We start from the raw sequence: 18,744 nt of genomic DNA on the forward strand, positions 1-18,744 counted from the left end.
ACTAGCAATCCTCTGTGATCAGCAGCACGTAGCTTAATGTTGTTTGTTGTTTAGTTGCTGGCTGGAAACCCAAATGCAATATCGTTGTGTTACGTGTAAAATCCTGCTACTTCAGGCATGTTTGGTGTGTCATGTTCTTACATTTTTAGCTTTTTATAAGTTTAAATAACACATGAAGAGTTAAAGCTGGGTGTTGTTTATGTGTATTTTAAATGCACTGTTAAACTATTTAATGATGCTTTGCTGAAATGCTCTGTAGGACTGCAGGAGGAGACTGTAGAGCTGTCGGAGTGTTCATCACAAAGTAAGAAAAACATTTCATATACAAAAGTGATTTGTTTCTGACCTTAATATAAAAATCCTGCTTGCAGCAGCTTGAAACACCTAATAAAATCTCAATGCACCAGGGAAAACATAACCAAATGAGACATGACTGATTTGTGAAAACAGGAAAATGAGAGCGCTAATGTTAGACAGGCATCGTATACTGAGTCTCCAAATTACCTGTTGTTGGTCATTTTCCTCTAATAGAGCGTCTTCAATCACATAAATCTTAAAGTGTAAACACAGTCGGTAATGAGGCACCAGTGATATAACTCGGGGCACCCGACTATAATAATGGATTAGGGCTTTAAACTCAGACTCATTTATTTTTCCCCCACATACATCACTCCTAATCAATGGCGTGTCTTTCGCAGTAACCCTCCCCCAGCTTGTCTCAGACTTTAGACGTTCCAGCGGTGAGTGGCTCTTTTACTCTCAAACTTTATGTACTGTTTAAAGTTATCATAGTTTAATATTATAGGAAGACGATGATGTGAGAAATTAAATAATGTCCCCGTTAAAGGTCGGAGCGATCAGGCTGACTGACATCAGATGAATGGCAATGTGCCAGCTTAACAGCAGATTCTAAAACCTCAATAATTAAATACAAAGGCATTTAAAGGGCTCCTAGAATAGCAGGAGAAGAGAAGCAGCCCACAGGAAACGTGTAACAGCCTTTCTGTCTCTGAAGCTTTTAGCTTCCTGCTCTGCCGGCAAGTGACCGCTGCTCAAATGTATCGATAGATGGAAAACTCGTATCTTTTATCATTTTATATTCTCTAGACTATGATGTTCACTAGATGCACCACTAGCTCTTGATGTCTAATAAACAAGAGCTCAGCAAAGGTGCATTTAGGACAGATGCATTAAGTTATTAATGCAACTTTCACTTGTGCCGAATTCCATAATTTTATTCTCCTTTATTTCCTCTTTTACTTTATTTTACGTCCTTTTTCTACTGGATAACCAAATGATGATCGCTTTGGTACACCTCACTACTCCAAAGAACACTGACAAGTGCTTAATATTAACATTTAAAAATAAACAGTAACAGTGAAATTATAACTGTCTTGTGGTTTTGGTTAAACGGTCAGGCAGTGAAGAAAGTGAAATAAAAGAGGACATAATTTTAAAGCTAACAGCTGCCACTAAGTTTCCTAAATGGTCTTTACAGTGCAGTCAGCACTGTTGCCTCACTGTCCTGGACTTGAATCTGCTAGCTGGGAGGGAGAAGCTTGCGTGGGTTCTCCCAGGGTGCTCTGGCTTCCTCCCATAGCCCAACGACATGCACACTAGGTTAATTGGGAATAGTAACCTGACTGAGTGTGAATGGCTCTCTTGTGTCAGAAACTGGTACCTGTGACCTGGCTTTCACCCTAGAACAGCTGGGATCCAGCCCCACTGTGACACTGACATGAAAGAAAAGTGGAAGAATATGTATGGCTAGATGGATGGATGCTCAAAACTCACAGAGAAAAACTGAATATTGTTTTTATGGCATAGACACAATATACAAAACATATAACATTAAGTACATTACCGCCAACTAAAACTAAAGTTTAAGATTCAAGATTCATAGTCAGCTTGAAATCCGTAGTGCAGTTTACAGTGTTGCTGTATTACATTACGCTGGCAAGTAATTTTTTCGTATTAGTTTATTTTTACGTAAACTAACTACTATTTTTACGTGTCATTGATGTTAGGAAAAGCGCTATATAAATCCAATCCATTATTATTATTATTATTTTATTGTTATGAGCTGGAAATGTGGAAAAGTCTGAAAATGTAAACTCGTTTCTGTTGATTCCCTTTAAATAGAGTTTAGAATGGATACTTGGCTTTATAATGTGTGTTTAGCTTAATACCATCTGAATAGTTGATTTTCCCTTGCCCGGCCATTTTATTTCACTTCATTTGACTCACTGAACAAATCAGAGGTGTGGGTGGTGATGAGCTCTGGAACCAGGCAGGAGTTTCCCTACAATCAGCCCTAAATTACACAGTGAAACAGACTCTGTGTTCCAAGAAATACAGAAGGTGAAATTGTTCCTCTCTTGGATGTTATTTGGATACCAAGGAGCCACTAAGAGACGTGCTATGAAGATTTCAGGCTCTCTGACACAAACTATTCTTGTCTCAAAGACGTCCATATAAATGTCTGTGGAAGCTCAGCTGTTAATGAGCTAATTCTTTATAGAGTGATAAAACAATTGCTAAACATAACATAAAATTTGTTGAATTTCTAGCGGCAGTGAAACAACGTCCCTTTAAATTGCATAGAGTGTTATATAATCTGTGTTTTAGCCAGAATGGGAATGGAGACAGGCTTTTTAGCCCTCACGTGTCATTGATGTTAGGCTTCACATGCATCCTGTGTCCTACATGGGATTTCTTTGTTAAAGTGGCTTTAAGAAGAAGCATGGGCTTTCATCACGTAGGATAGAAGAAAGCTTGTGATGGGCTGTGTCTTCGCCGTGGGTGCTACCTGCTTCAAATGAGATTCATGACAAATCCCCCTACGAGAGGCCGGCCAGTATGCTAGGTAATAGCATGCGTGGCAGTACTTATCTATCTCCATTAAAGACACAGGTCATATCCCACAATGTCAAAACCATTAAATCACAGAATATAGCATGATGGTAGGAAACTGGGAGCTGAAGCAGCTGTGATTGAAGAAGGTGCTTTTAAATGATAGATTCTGTGCACTTTCTTCTTAAGATGAACTCAAACGCTGTAACAGGCTTTAATCAGGAAAAATGTTAGAAGAGAAACACATTTGCATTCTTGTCACCTGATATTGAGTTTTCACTGCAACTATTGCTAGTCTGAGTGCCACTAGAGATCACTTCTGATGCTTTCACTCAGTTAGACCTAATATTAAATGCAATCACTTTGTCCTGCAATTGGGAGTTGCACCTTGATATGAAATCACTGTGATGTAACTGTGGCATACAATTTTCCATTTCAAGTTAATAGTAAAAGAAAAGCTTATCTAACCTTTAAAAAGACTTGCACAGCACAATTGTGCTTAATTCTATATAATTTTGAGCTTCGGTGTGGACCCGTCACAGCGAACACCAGCGCACATTCATCACGCACGATAAAATCAAAGCTCGGACAGTCAACTACTAGCCTCAGATTCATTTTAGCTTTCCATAACGGTGCAGGCAAGACTCTGAACTCCACAAGTCCTCTGAATGCATAAACTGACCCTCTCCTAGATGAACGTCTTCCTCAGTACCTGCAGGTCTGGACTGAACATCGTCACTGTTTGTGTCTCATCACAGACCAATCAACCAGATTTCGCCAGGTGCAGCTAATTAATGAAAAAGCACCAATGGAACTATTTTAAGTCATTTCCAGAGCTCTTTTAACCAAGCCAACAAGCATTATAAAGCTGCAACTAATTTGTTATTATTGTTGAAAAATATGTCACTTATTTGTACTAAAAAACAAACAGCTTGTCAGATTTGTTTTGCCAAGTGTTTGAAAGGAAAAGGGGGGAAAAAAACAAAGGAGAGAAACGCTTAGATTGTGATAACCTGAAAGCATGCATGTTCCCAGGGAAAAGAGACTTAAGAGTTTAAAGCTGTCAATAAGTCTATCCAATTAATTGACTCATTAGTTCAGCCCCTAAGGAAACACATCTGGTTCTTATCAAGGGAACAATAAAAGTAAAGTGACACACACACACACACACACACACACACACACACACTCCAGTACATACGCCTCAGAGTGCCCTACTACATCCTAATATGGTGTAAATCTGTGTGGTTCTTTGCTGGGACGAAAGTCTTTCACCGTTCTAACTTGATTTCACAGCAAAGTGAGGCAACAAAACCAGAGGAATAATCTGACAATGCCAACCTCTAATGGCCCAATTCCCAGCTGAGAACTGCGTCTCCTGGTGTTCGGTTTAAGAGCACTTTCTTGCAAAATTGTGGTCATTTTGAGATCACTCTGTGTTGACTTGCAGGTATCTGGAATAGTTAGGAGAGCTTGGATTTTATTTTTCTGCCCACAAGGCTGACTACATGAGTTGAGTCATCCAACCAGGCTGTATTTTCTGACCTTTTGGATCTTGGCTGATTAATTTAAGCAGATGGCTAAGCAGACTTAGACAGACTTTCTTTTGAATAAAGACTTTTTTGTGAAAAATATTCAAATCTTAACATGAATATGCAGGTTTGTGAAATGAAATATAAATGGGGAGTTGCTACAAGGCATATGGTCATATCTGTCTTTATCCAGTTATCCATTATTTTGGCATGATCTGGCTGGTAAAGTGCTTTCATCAATATGGAGAGAAAAGCTGACTCAAAAAGCAAACTGCTTTCCCATTCAGCATTTCTTACTGGCATCTTCTTTCATCTCTCTAATGAAGACATCCAATGTGGATATTAATAATGAATAAAGGAGTTGGATACAGTGCTTTTTACTGTCTTTGTTAAGCAGGAAACCTGGTGCCAATTAAAATGGGCATGATGCTGCCTTGTGTTGCAGCCATCAGTGGGTATAATCATAACAGTTAACACTGTGGCAGCAGGACGTTTGTGTATAATGACAAAGAGACACTAGACCCAACAACAAGCTGCTCTTCTCTTTGCAGACAGTGGACTGTTACCACAAAAATAAATAAATAAATAAAAATCAATATTCCAGCTCCATTCAATTACACAGAGAGCAGGTACCTCAGTGACACTCACAGCAATGACTGATGTACTGCTGCTGATGGTCACTTTTAGAGGCTTTACTTGAGAAGAGAAAGAAGAAATTCTGCTATTTAAAGTTTGAAAATTATATTTATTTTGACTGATGAAGCCATTTAACGTTTTTTCAGTATATGAACACATGTCACGTGGATATGCATCATGGTGTATTTGTATAAATGCAGAAGTTAAGACACATCGATACCTGTAGTGGGAAAATGCACCTACACTAAAAGCATCCATGCACGGACGCTCACAAATAAGCACGTGCACGTAGGCATATCCGCTTTGCACAGCCGACCACGCAGACTGAGGAACACCGCTAATTTATCATTGTCGTCCTTGAGTTATTGTTGATTAATTAAATGCCATTTTACGGGAAGATTTGAAATACAGCTGTGATCATACAGTCAAGCTAAAGGCTCGAGGAGGGGGCGACCGATAAACTCCTTCCAACTTAATTTCATCAGCTTTTTGCGATCAAACCCCGAACCGTGATTGTTTTACTTTGTTTCCCGGCGAGGACAGGTGACATTGGTTAATCGGTGCTCTAATAGAAAAGACAAGTTTTTACTCACCCAAAGTTATAAGATGAAAGAGATAAAGTCCCCACAGATCCATCTCCGTTTGAAATGTGAATTTCTGGTTATGCGTCGGAGCTACACCTACAGCAGGATAATTACACGGTAAGAATGAAGTGCCCCTTTACGCATCTGGAGATCATTATTTGCGCAAAGAGAACAACCTCTTGAAAAATCCTCAAATCGTCTTTTTCTAGTTGTCCCTGTCTTTTTTGTCTTACAATCCCATCAGTTACTTCCAAGTCGCTGTTAGAGTCGCGCTTTTGCGCAAAGGCAGAGCCATGCGTAATATTGTGAGGGGAAGTTGTCCTGTGCGTTGTACGGTCCGGTATTGTCAGGGAGCCTTCTGTTGCACGTCGAGGTGGTCACACAGGTCCTCGAGTCCGCTGCTGGAGAGATGCAGAGTGCTGGGGAGAACCACTGCCAAAGACGGGGGGGTGGGGAGGAGGGGGGGCTGTTTGTGTAGGAAGGGACATTTTAAACCGCATGCTTACGTGGTCAGTGCATAGCGGTGAAAACGAGACGTTAATTCACAGAAACACTATAATGTTATGACTCAGAGGAGCTACAGTGTGGCGAAAGTAGTTAACTGTGTGATACTATTGAGCATCTCGTGTTTCCTTAGTTTCTGATTTTCTAACCCAAAAAATGCAGAATATTTCAAGCAGTTGACTCTATACTTTTAACTTTAATCGCTACCTGAATTCCATGAAACATTAAGAGATAAAGAGCTGCCTTTTTTATAAATCCTACTATTCACCTCCCTGTCCTTTCTCATCACCTCAGTGTCTAACACCTGCCATTCAAATTGCTTATATAATGAAAAATATGAGATTTTGCAGCCAGAGTTAACAAAAAGAAACTTAAAAAGTAAATTGGTACTTTGAACTGAAATAGAGAGTGTTTGAGCTCCCCAAATGTTGAATGCATGTATTTTCTTGGAGGTGGGGGGGGGGGGGGGGGGGTGGGGGGGGGGGGGTGTTAAAGAAGCCAAACAAAAGGTTAATAACAAAACCGACTCTCAAAAAAGGCACATTTGGGACATTCTCAACCAGAAGTCTGTTTGATTAGGCGTCTTTGTACGAGCTCTAACAGTTGAAATATGCTAACCTAACGTCATTATTAGAAGATATGGATGAGATAGCTAATATAGACACATAAGATAAATACGAGACACCATCTGATGGCTGAAGACAGAAAATCGTTTTTCTAATCACAGGACAAACCTGGATACCAGCGTGAAAGTCACATGTTTCAAACAATATTAATACACGGCAGTCTTATCAAACTAAAGTTTTCTCTTTATAGTTTGATAAGAACCTTTCATGCTTGCCCCCTACAGAGAGGTGGAGGCAGCTCCCGGTCAGTACTGACAGCCAGACCTACAATGCTCAATTTTCAGAGCTGTTCACTGTTTTGAAACAGACAGTTATTGATTCTTCAGTGTTAAGAATTCAACTTTGGCACCATCTGTTCATTTTATGGTTCAGAGGCCCGTTTTGTTCGAGGAGAACATCAGTAGACCAGGATGTGCATTTAGAGTTTGTTGACTGACCACTTTAGTGCATCTCCAAAACGGCAGCAACAAAGAGTTTCCAGATGATCCATGCAAACAAAGCTGGTGAGGAGCAGATAACAAAAGAGTCGCAGTATTGGATCAGCCAGACTCAGTGTGGATGCTTATACTGTATACTTGTGCACGTGTTTGTGTCTGTAAAGCAACCAAGGGTCCAAAAGGATGATCCAGCTGTGTATGAAAGACAGGATGAAGACCTCGGCAGGGCCATTTCTGCCTGTTAGTATTCTCTTTACTGCCTGTGGCTGCTGTGCTTCAATGGACTTACATGAGCCAGCAACATTAATTTAAACATTTTCAGAGCCTTCGTTGTTTCAACTTTTTATTTTTTGCTGAAGTCTCACATTGGAAAAACTGTAACTGTAAAAAGTCTTTATGCCTCAACGATTGTAGTTCCCTAACAAGTTTGCAGTGAGGATATCTGGAACAATACATTAACTTTCCCATTGGGAGTCCTTAAACATGGGAAGATGGGCTCTGAAACTAATTTCTGACTCTTTAAAGAGCAGCTCAGTGCCATGGGGATTTCTTCATACATATTTGCGATGTGCATCGGCATTTGTAATTCAAATTAACATTAAATTTGGAAGAATGAAAAAGCCAAGTAAATGTTTTTGGAAGAATTAGAGAGAAAATGTCTGTTTTCTCATAACCCATTATTCTCCGGCTCCTTCCAAGTCCATCGTGGATTCAGAAAGGTCTGTTTTATGCTCAAATTAGGGAATGTTGACCAAATGTGATCCTAATCGCCTCCACTAGGAGTTCTCTCGTAGATGGACCTGCCTGGTAAACATGATTATGTTGCCCTTTAGAGACTAAGTTACTGCCAGTAGATCCAGCATTTCTTACTTCTATAACGATCTTTCAGTTTGGAGAGGAGGTGCCATTTAAAGGTGGGAGACGGACAGCTCTCAGTTTTTGCTTCAGGCAAAGGTTTATTGATTTCCTATCCTTGTGACACAGAGCAGTGAGGACAACATTAATGAGGGATTAGTTATTGTACCCATAATCGCTGGTGTCAAAATCACCAAACTGGGTGATGAAAAGAGGCTTTGTAAAGATTTCTTGAAACCATTTAGCAGCGATAGTCACTGTAGGCTGATTTCTGCTTGAAAAATCAAAGCATTATATCCTCATCGTCTTTCACTTTAGTCTAGAGTGTCCTGTTTGATGGATACTTTTATTTGTTTAGTTAATTGTTTTTCTGTGACACTGTTTGTAGTTTGGTTTTATTGCTGATGACAGTCCAACAGTGAGGCAGCATGTACAACAAAGGAAGAATACACCAAACTGTCATAATGCGAAACCAGGAGTTCAAAAAGTAAAGAAAGGCCTACAGCTGATACACAAAAAAACAAAACAAAAAAAGACTTTATAGTGTGAAAGAATTATTTCACTACTCAGAATTTAGAAAGCTACATTAAAATGCTTTCGTTTAGCTTAGAGAAATGTCATATTCATCCATTCTCTTCCACTTATTCATTTCAGGGTGATGGGATGTAGCTGGAGCCCATCCCAGGTGCAATGGAGCAAGAAGTACATCCTGGACAGATCACCAGTCTGTCGCAGGGCTTTCTAGTAGCCGAAAACTAAAATTTGGATAGAAGACCAAGAGATTGGTGCATGGATTTGTCTAGTGGTATATTGATGCAGACAACAGGTGAGGAAGACTCCTGACAAAATGATTTTTGGGTAAATCATAGAGCAGCCATAGACTTCCTCTGGAGATGTCTGACTTCTGTGTTGGAGCGGGGTGGAGAGCTTGATCATTCGGGGTGCAAGTTAATCTGCTTCAGGCATCTGATCAGGATGTCTCCTGGGCACCTCAGACACGTGAACGTCTGGGTGTCTGTCCTGGATGAGTTGGAGGAGGTTGCCGGGGATTAGGATGGATGATTGATGGATCAGTTTTTCAAGCAGACAATTATACCCAATCATATTATACAAGTCAATGGTGAGCCATGAATTTGTTCTCATGTGAGGGTATGTACTCTGTCTCTGTAACATATACAGCTGGTTGGATATTGTTATCTTAATTAATGTTAGTTCCCCAAACACTATACTCCAATAAGGAAAGAGCGTTTGAAATGACTTAACGTGATTTATTGAGATAAAGAATTAATCATTGTATTTGGTGTTTAGACTCCAGTGACAACAGAATCCCAGCAGTGACTGGATTAAGAACGGGACCCACCAGAGTGTAGATGCTGGTGGAGGTGAAGATGGAGATCTGAGTCACATGAATGTGGTAAAGGGGGTGAGTGGGGGGTGGATAGCGTTGCACAAGAGTCTGACAGAGCACGCATCGTGGAGGATGACCCAGGAAAAAGGCTGACAAGACGATGATGGGAACAGAGTAAAGATGTCAGTATTGAGATTGACAACATGTGAAAGTGTTTTTTGAAACAAGAGCAGCAGACAAACACTCAGGAAGCAGATCAGCGATTACACATCTACCTTCTTGAACTTACACACAAGCTTTATTAGCTTAGCACGCCATTTACAGTAGTTACACATGTGCGCTCTAAGCAGTCACCACAACAGCAACCTTTAACCCCTCCCCCCCCCCAGGCCAGCTAAGTGAATAGCCACAAGACAACGACTGAATTGAAACATTATATAAAATGCAATAATGTTTAAATAGTGACTTTGCTATTAATTACTGCCAGTTTGTTTTCAGTTATGTTGATATTGTACTCATCACTTCTCTTGTATACCTCTTACCATAATATGAGATCAGACCTTTCTGTCCTTGAGAAGAAGCTTTAACTGCCATTTGTTCTCTGCTGTTGTAAACAAATGACACTCACTTGAACCTGTACCAGGGTGGATCGTCCACCACAGCAAACAATGCTTTCAATTTAATTTTGTTACTTTGTTGCCCAAGTTGAAGATTTTTGTTCTCCTCTGCTGCCGATCGTCTGACTTTTCCCAGCAGCAAAATGTGCTCAGCAAGAACTTAAGCATTACTTTTCTCTTGTATTCATCTCTAACATATTTGGGTTATTTACAGTTGTGATCAGAAGTTTACTTACTCATTACAGCTTCCACGCAGCACCTTCACTGTCTGCAATGATAGGAAAGGATTAAGCCACAATCAATACATTAACTGGTGCCTGCTGATACAATGAAATAACAATAAACAAATAAACAGCCACACCCATTAAAATTATCATCAGCTATTTGCTGCCAAGTTAAACCAGTTTTAAAACAAATTACAATAGCCAGCAGTGTACAAGGACCTCGGCACAGCCAGAGATCCACCCCGGCAAAGCAGCAGCTTGGCAAGCTGTAAATGAAAACAGGACATCATAGTTACCTCTGTCCAGGTAACTAAAATAAGTATCAGTAATCAACATCCAAGAGGTGGGAGCCCACTACAAGTTTCCACAGGGGTGCAAATAACTTTAAACCTCCACCAAACTCTACCAGAACTCAAGCAGAACGGTTTCTGTGACCTACAGAACAGATGGCTATGCAATCCACACCAAGCTATCATGGAAAAGTTAAAAAGGCCAAATAGCTCAGACCAGGTATTCACACAGCTCCAGGTTCACACAACAGATGGACTAACTACCTGCACCTGTGCTTATAAAAGGGAACAACCTAGCCCCGCCTACCAGGGGCGGTTCCCAGACTCAGGTCTCACCTGTCACATAAACATAAGTTCAAACTTCAGCACCCAAGTCTTCTTTTCTAAAAGTCAGTAAAGATGCAGACTGTGCAATCGTTCCACCCTGGAGAAAGAACAGTTAGCATGGTATTTATGTTCATGACGAACAAACTGTTAACCACAACATACAAACACAATAAATAACAACACTTGTTCTAAGGAGGACGGTGGGTTAGAACTGCAAGCAAAAGCTCATGTTTAGTGTTCAATAATGGGGGTGGCGTGTATTTCAACTCTCTGCACCTTCAAACATTCACAGCGTTGACTTAAAAGGATCCCATACATGCAGCTCCCAGGATAGTGACATCATGTCTGTACTTGAGTGCAAACAGAACAGTAGCTGTTTTCTGTGAACGCTTGAGACATTTGCTTTCTCTCACTCTTTTTTTGCATCTTAATGAACTAAGGACAGATTTGAAACAGCTGAGACCGTCTTCTGTTAAATAACAGAATTGTGTTTCTCTGTTAAAGAAGTGTAATGTGATTTATTAAAGCTTAAACTTTGCACCATACAATTGTATCGTACTGTTAAACATGCAAGGAAATTTAGGAGTATGTATTCACAACGATCTGGCAAGCGTGTCACCAATACCATGCCAAATAGAGTGATGCTCAATTGGTGCCAGACTGCATGGCGAACATTTGCACAGACGGTGACTTTGTTACCTCTCACTAGAACAGATGGTGTGTCTCGTGCATGGTGTGTGGAAGGTTACTCCTCTCTAGTTGTGTCTTAAACTTCATGTGGACCACACAGGTGCAGACACAAACACACACACTTGCAGAGACAGAAGAGAGAGGGCACTATTGAATTCATTAATCAGTAAGTGATACAAAGGTTCTCTAATGCATCAGTGAAGACTGAAGTATTTACCCTGACAACTTTATTTAGAATATACAGCATGCTTACTGAGTCTTTTCTCATACTTTAAACCCTCTTTTTCACCTCGGAGTTCAGCCATTATCACTCATGTAATCAAAGATTAGTAGAGCAAAAAGATCAAGTTACACTGGCAGTGACAGATTCATGAGTTCTTGCTTCTCAGTACAGGCTATCTATCTGTGGGGTAGGTTTAAAGGGGTGATAAGGTTATCCGAGAACATCTATCACTGATTTCCTGACACTCCCGGTGGCCAAAAATAATCAGATGGCACCTGGATCAACAGCTCTGTGTTTTAAGTTCCACAACTCGTCTCCCAGGATTTTGTAAATGTGTGAGTATTCACACCAAAATAAGTGGGCCAGTCCAAGTTTTCTGCTTGTACATAGATGTGTCTCTTTGGTCTTTATCACAGATATCTCTGAGATGTTTGTAGGAAGAGATGCTGCTGTTGAACAAAGAGGTTAGTCATGATGTTTTATTTCACTGTTGGGATGCTGAATTGTAAAAGACTTCCTCTTTCCATCCAGCTTCACAGGTTTCAGGTGATTATAATCTTCTACAGCTAATCACTGCGTACTAATAACAGTAAGATTTTGAATAACTTGTGTATTTGTGATGCTTTAGAATCAACAGATTCATTTGACATATCATTATTAATCCACGTGTTCATCGTTCTTGTTAAAACTACGCTCTGACCTGGTAAAGTCATGCAGGATGCTACAGTTTAGTAGTACATGGACCCTCTATTCTAACTGACTCCTTTATGCTACCACATCTGGATGACGTGTTGTTCCACTGTTTTTCAGCTGCTGCGTTTGCTGTGTTAAAGGGTTTTCAGTCATGATGCAACAATGGTGCTACTGCACTATGAAGCCCATTATTTCCAGTGGCTTCCGCTACAAAACTTTGCCGCTTCACCGAGCAAAGCGCACATACACTGCAGTCAAAGTTCATTTATTTTGAACTATAATCTACCCATGCTGGGATAAACACCCGCGGGACCGACAGAAACCGAGCATCCAGTCAGGCAAGGACAACAAAATGTGAGTGTGTCATTCTGAATTCCCTGAATTGACCCCAGTCTGTACTTGGATCTATCCTGAAAACTTGGTATACAGGTGTGTGTGTTTTAGTCTGGTTGGTGGTTTAAGGTAGACTACCAACAGCCTGTGTAACTGTGTAAGCAGTTAAGCGTTAACTGCTCCACCCAGTCTCTCTATAGAGTATATAGTAGTTTCCCAAATTTAGTTAAAAAGTTAATGAGCTACAAAAGTTTAGTCCCACAAGAAACTTTTAGATCTCCACCTTGTTGGAGTTGGTTAATATAATGATGACACTCTTCAAAAAAGAGGTGTTATTGTGGGATAATATCTATAATATCTATGCTCAGCCTGCACTTAATGTCTATCACAGTTAAACGATGTGTGCATCTTAAATTATAAACTAAAGGATCACCTATAGCTTCATGCTGATCATTCAAATCACAAGTTAGCACTTCTTTAAATGCTATTTTTAAAAGTCTGAGAATAGAAGAAAAAGTTCTTCACAAATGAGAAGAAAATCTACCAAACATTATATGTGATGCAATGCAATTACACACAATAGATCTTTAGTTTAAACAAAGAAGAAGTTACATGTCAGTCTGAGACGAGAGTGATCAAGCTTGTGTTCGTGTTAGAGTTTGTGAGTGTGCGTTAGTAGATTCTTGGAATTTGTTTAGATTGAAAACAGATCATTAGTTTGGAACATCTGCATAGAGCAGTTGCTTTTGCGTATTTAACCCCCGCAAACACACAGGGGTACGCAGGTAAACACACGCAAGATTTAACATTTAGTGCCTAAACCCGAACTAAACCTGACCAAGTGTTAACAGAAAAGATAAAGTAAAAAACAACAAGTGTGCAAAAGAAAAACTCCCCACAATGCTTGTTTCATTGTGCCATTTGTCAGCCCTCATAATGTGAGCTTTAATGGGTTTTTATTCTTCCTCGTGTTTGAACATCTGCACAGAGATGGTATCCCTGTGTGTCAGAAAATACGGGTTTCATTAAAATACGATGAAGAGGGATTCCTCAGCAACTACCAGAACATAACAAATCAAGAGTGAGAATATAGTTTAACAATGGACGTGTTCATCTGATCGTTGAATACCTGAGAAACAGCTGTATGCTTCTCACAGCCCACAAAACTATTTGAGCTCACTAGGTTGTAAGGAACTGACCTTATCATTATTATTATTGTTTATTTACAATGACTACATCACATGAGCTGCATATACGGTACATGACTAATGCTACATTAAAGCATTGGGCATTTCCCTTTGTGGTGGTGTAACGGTTAGCACTTTGGCCTCATAGTGAGAGGTTTAACCACCAAGTCAGTTGGCGTTTGTATGCTCACCTCATGCTTGCGTGGCTTTCTGCTGGATATGCTCAATTCCCCATTGAATAAGTTGTAAAGTAGACAGATGAACGTGTGGATGGATGGATTTCAGTTTGTGAGAATACAAATAAACTGGAATGAATTCTTGCAGCTCATTGGTTAAAATTAAATGGTTTCTATACTTGGTGGGGGACAGCCATCGAAACATACAGGATATGCATACAGTTACTAATCCTTTTAAGGGTTTTAGTAATTACATAAAAAACATAAAGTGGAGATCGTAATCAATATGCAGATTTAATCATTTAATGCTACTCTGACAGTAAAAGACTCTTTTCCACATGTCTGTGTTGTGACCTATGTTTTAACACTGACCTGACACCCAGTCTTTGACAGCCGTGTATATGGATCCTCTGGGAAAAACACAATTAGCCAAATTAGAAGGCAGCGTCTGGTGAGGGCAAAGGTCAAAATGGGAGGCAAAGCTGTTGTCCATAGTGGTTCTTAGCCAAACTTAGCTCAATTACCTTTGCAGTTATCGCACAGTAACCTCACATATAAACATCGGTTGTTATTTTCTGTTTATTCGTCACTCGCTAAACACCTATATACATCAACACATACCAGGATGTTCACGTGCCCAAATCTCTCTTTCAAACTCACGGTTTATAATTGTCTTCATAGAACATTTTACATGATTTCCATAATGTATTCAGAAACCCTTTGAAGTCCTCGCTGCTTTCATTCCCCTCAAACAAGCTGAAGTAACAGTTTACCTGTGTCTTTATTTAACAGGCTGTGGAGTGAAGCCACGTATCTGTCTTCAAGCAGGAAAAAATGAATTTACAATTTTTGATGAGCCCTGCATCTATGCAAGTAGTTATTCGTGAAATTATCTGTTTGGCTGTGCAGAGGGGGGTACAACTTTAAAAATCCAGACAGCAGTTTGCAAGCTGTTTTTGTGTGGTTGTTATACTGCTGCTTGATTTGTATTAACAAGGAATGTAGCAGCTGCTTGTGAGAGGGTTTGTTGGGAAGCTGTGGCAACATATGCGATAATAATTTTTATTTTTTTCACCATCTGTGGTGTATGTAAGGAGTATGACAGCTCTTACGTCAAGCAGTGATTCAATCTTTTGGCCCCAAGGTAACTCGATGTTATCCTTCAAGTCATGCAGTATTCAGCTCTGTATGACTTTCAGTACCTTGCATTCCTCATACTGGCCTGAGGTTTACATGAATATTGCATAGTACTATGCTCTATGGTAAAGTCCATGTTGTGTGCCATGTATCCCATTACTTAATGAATTATAGATATGGGTTATGGAAGAGGGATACCTCACATTTAGTGTGATCTCCATTGCTGATTTTAGGTCAAACAAAGATATTTTCCAAAAACAACAGTCGCATATAAAGAGCCTTTTTAATTGTGTTTGGTTTTTAAGTTGTTCTTTTTTATTTTAAACTTTTTTACTGCTTAAGTAAAACTTGTTCCATCTTTATTGTTTTTTGTTCAGCCTTCAAATCTAGCACTATGTATACAGTGTACTGTTGACAATAATGGGCAAAGATCTCAGAATTCTTTAGACAGAGTAGGGCTATGTTGGTTGGTAGGCAATACCAGGTAGGCAAAGGTTCTTTAAATGTCATGCTCAAATTTATCATTATTATTATTACCATTTTTTAATTTGGAATCTTGTTGGTGTAAAGTTGGTAAAACATTCAAAAGAGTATTCACAGTTCTGAAAAAAATCTTTGGACCAGAAACCAAGAAGAACTTTTACCAGAATGATTGGAAGAGAAAAGTCTGGAAAAGAAGTGAAGCAGCTTGTGATCTAAAACATATCACATTGTCTTTCAAACACGGTGGAGACAATGTTATGACATGGACATGTATGGCTGCTAGTGGAGCTGAATAGGAAGTGTTTATTGATGATGTGACTATTGATAACAGCAGGATTTCTGGAGTGTACAGGGCTGTCGTTTCAGATCAGATTCAGGCAAATGCTGCAAAACCAGTTGGATAATGACCCAAAGCAAACTGCAAGGAGGCTAAGTGTCAAGGGGCTGACCACTGAATGACCATGTGAATCACCACACTTACTGAAGACAAAAGTGAAGGCAGAGAGGCTCACAAACAAGCTAAAGGCGACTCCAGTAAAGCAGAGCATCTTCTTCATGTTCTTCTTGCAGCAACTTCCTCTAAAAGCATGCTCCTCTGTCACACTAACCCTCTGCATAACCTCCTTAACAACATGCATGAACCTCCTTTGAGGGACTCGCTTCCACCTCATTATGAATTGCAATGTTATCTGCAACCATCACAATGTCAACTTCATGTCATCTAGTGTCTGGCCAGACCACATCTGTCAACGTGTCCATCACCACCAAAACAAAAACAAGAGAGGGCTCAGACTCCATCCCTGATGTCAACCCACTCTTACCGCTCACCTCACCACTGTCTGGCAGCCACTTCTGACGTGTACTCCAGGATTAGCTCTTGCACTCACACTACAATCATCTGATTTCAGTTTGCGTGTCAAAAGAGGAAAACAGCAAGGCAGTCCAGAGCATGTACATTTATTTTTACTGCTAAGAAGGACAAGATAAATAGTAAAGAGAAAAGGATAGGAAAAAACATCATTATACTGCTAACACAAGTTCGGCTCTTTGCTAGCATCTGCCAAGACAGCATGCTAACGCTAAGCTAGCCAAGAAACCAGAGTGAAAGCTGAGTGAGTGCCGACCCCAGCAGCCAGACCCTGAACTACAACAGGTAACAATCAGATCCAGTCAGGCTGCCTCCCTTTAAACCTGCTCGTGTTCCTAAACTACTTCTAACCTCTTGAATTATAACTAAACGTCTACACCACTTCAGTCACGTTTTATTTTTGACGCGACAGAGTGGCAAAGCTGCAAAATGTGTGTCTTTGTCCACAAATTGTGGACCTAACTATGGTTATTAAACTTTGAAAAGATTTACATCAGATCCGTCTAATCAGAACAGCAGGCAAAACTACAAAAAAGACAACTGAAGGTTATTCAGTATATGCAGCATTTTTATGAAAAGTAAGTAAGTTACTCATAATTCAATTATCTTGGGTTATTATTTTCTCAACACTATAAGTGGTGAAGCTTTCAGAATTACTTCGATGCAATCAGCACAGCAATGATATCGGTCTAATATACATCTTTATTATGAAGGTAAGTTATTGTTTTTGCTATCGTTTTCATTATAAAATTCTCTGAACGCTATAAGTGGTGAAGCTTGTTATTAAGCTCCAATGTAAAATTCAGTACATTTACCGCATACACAGCAAAACTTACATAAATCGTTTAGAAACTTTAAATAAACGAGCTGTCAGTGACTACCACGAGAGAAGTTATGTCATGATTTTAGCTTAACTCTCTTCACAGCAGTGCTCTCATAAGCTGTCGTTGTAAAACTGCTCACATAATGTGCAGCAAGCATTATAAATAATAAGGCAATCTGCTGTAGGTGTCATCCCCTCCCGCTTTAATAAATAACTGTTGCAACTATGGGTCCCCAGATCTCACTTCATAGTTATACTGGAAATCACTGCAATATAACATGCTTTACACGTTTCATTTTTTGCAAAGATGAGAAATTAGGAACTGTTGAGCTCTTCTTTGTCTTCCAGTATCCCTTAAGACATTTTTCTCTGGTGGTTCATCACATCAGTATGATATACTGCAAAGAATAAACAGCTGCTTATTCGGGTATTTTTGCAATTTATGCATACAGACAAAGATCAGAAAGTTATGAATGTTTCTTCACTGAAAGAGCAGAAAGATTAACTGATGTGTCAAAAACATACGTCAAAGCTGTTTAACCTAAATCTGTAACCGTTCAAACAGGCAAACTATGCAAGCTGTTACCACTTGATACTTTTCACTGACTCTTTTCTTCATATAGTTTGGATTTTTTCCAGACCAAGTTCCTACTATTCATTATCAGAAAGCCTGTTTAAAAAGGTGTATAACTGCAGCTGACATTTGCCGCTGCTGACGTCACTTTTGTCATCCGAGGCAGACATACCAATTAATGAACAGCTCAAACCTCAGAGTACTTTTGTATTACAAAGTTCACTCACCTCCACTTCCTTATCTAGGCTATATAGGCTCCCTAAAACTATTCTTTTTCCTTCTCTTCTGACCTTTTCATCAGAAATTGCACAGTGTGTACACAAAGCAAACTTCTGGTGGCTTTCAAGTTTATTTCTGCACAAGAAGCAAGAGAGAGTTTGCAGTGTTGTGGGGTTTAGTCATCTACTTGGAGAACTTCAGTCTAATACAGCCTAGTTGATACAGAATACTTGTTGAGCTGAAACGTGTTTTGAGTACGCCGTGGACTCTTCTGAGCAGAATATCCCTCACTACAGTAAAGACACTCGACAGGTCAGTTCATGTTTCCTAGCTGTGTAAGGTTGAGGTCCACGGGGACATCAGCTGTGATTATGTAAATAAATTGAATTAAACTGAACTGAACTCACTGTACATTTAAAAAGAGCAGCTATGCTTGAAGTACAAGAACGGCTAAAGTTAGATCAGGTATGATTTAGATTATTTTTTTAATAAGAAGAGTCACAGA

The 18,744-nt window shown here is 39.7% G+C and overlaps 1 protein-coding gene across 2 annotated transcripts in view; it reads right to left on the minus strand.

Annotated features, from left to right (window-relative positions):
- Window positions 1-6,004, minus strand: part of gfra4b (GDNF family receptor alpha 4b) — a 60,089-nt gene extending 54,085 nt beyond the window's left edge. Inside the window, exons 1-2 of one of the 2 annotated variants that reach the window (XM_035913123.2) lie at window positions 5,782-6,004; window positions 5,615-5,701 (exon numbers count right to left, since the gene is read on the minus strand). In XM_035913123.2, the coding sequence (XP_035769016.2) occupies window positions 5,615-5,657 (43 nt within the window). In that variant the 5' untranslated portion in view covers window positions 5,658-5,701; window positions 5,782-6,004. Of the gene's footprint in view, window positions 1-5,614 lie in introns of both variants that reach the window. The other variant, XM_006803232.3, reaches the window with a different exon arrangement.
- Window positions 6,005-18,744: the final 12,740 nt, after the last annotated feature.

The sequence above is a fragment of the Neolamprologus brichardi genome, chromosome 2 (genome assembly GCF_056152115.1).
Source record: "Neolamprologus brichardi isolate AB-2024 chromosome 2, ASM5615211v1, whole genome shotgun sequence".
NCBI classification, from domain to species: domain Eukaryota; kingdom Metazoa; phylum Chordata; class Actinopteri; order Cichliformes; family Cichlidae; genus Neolamprologus; species Neolamprologus brichardi.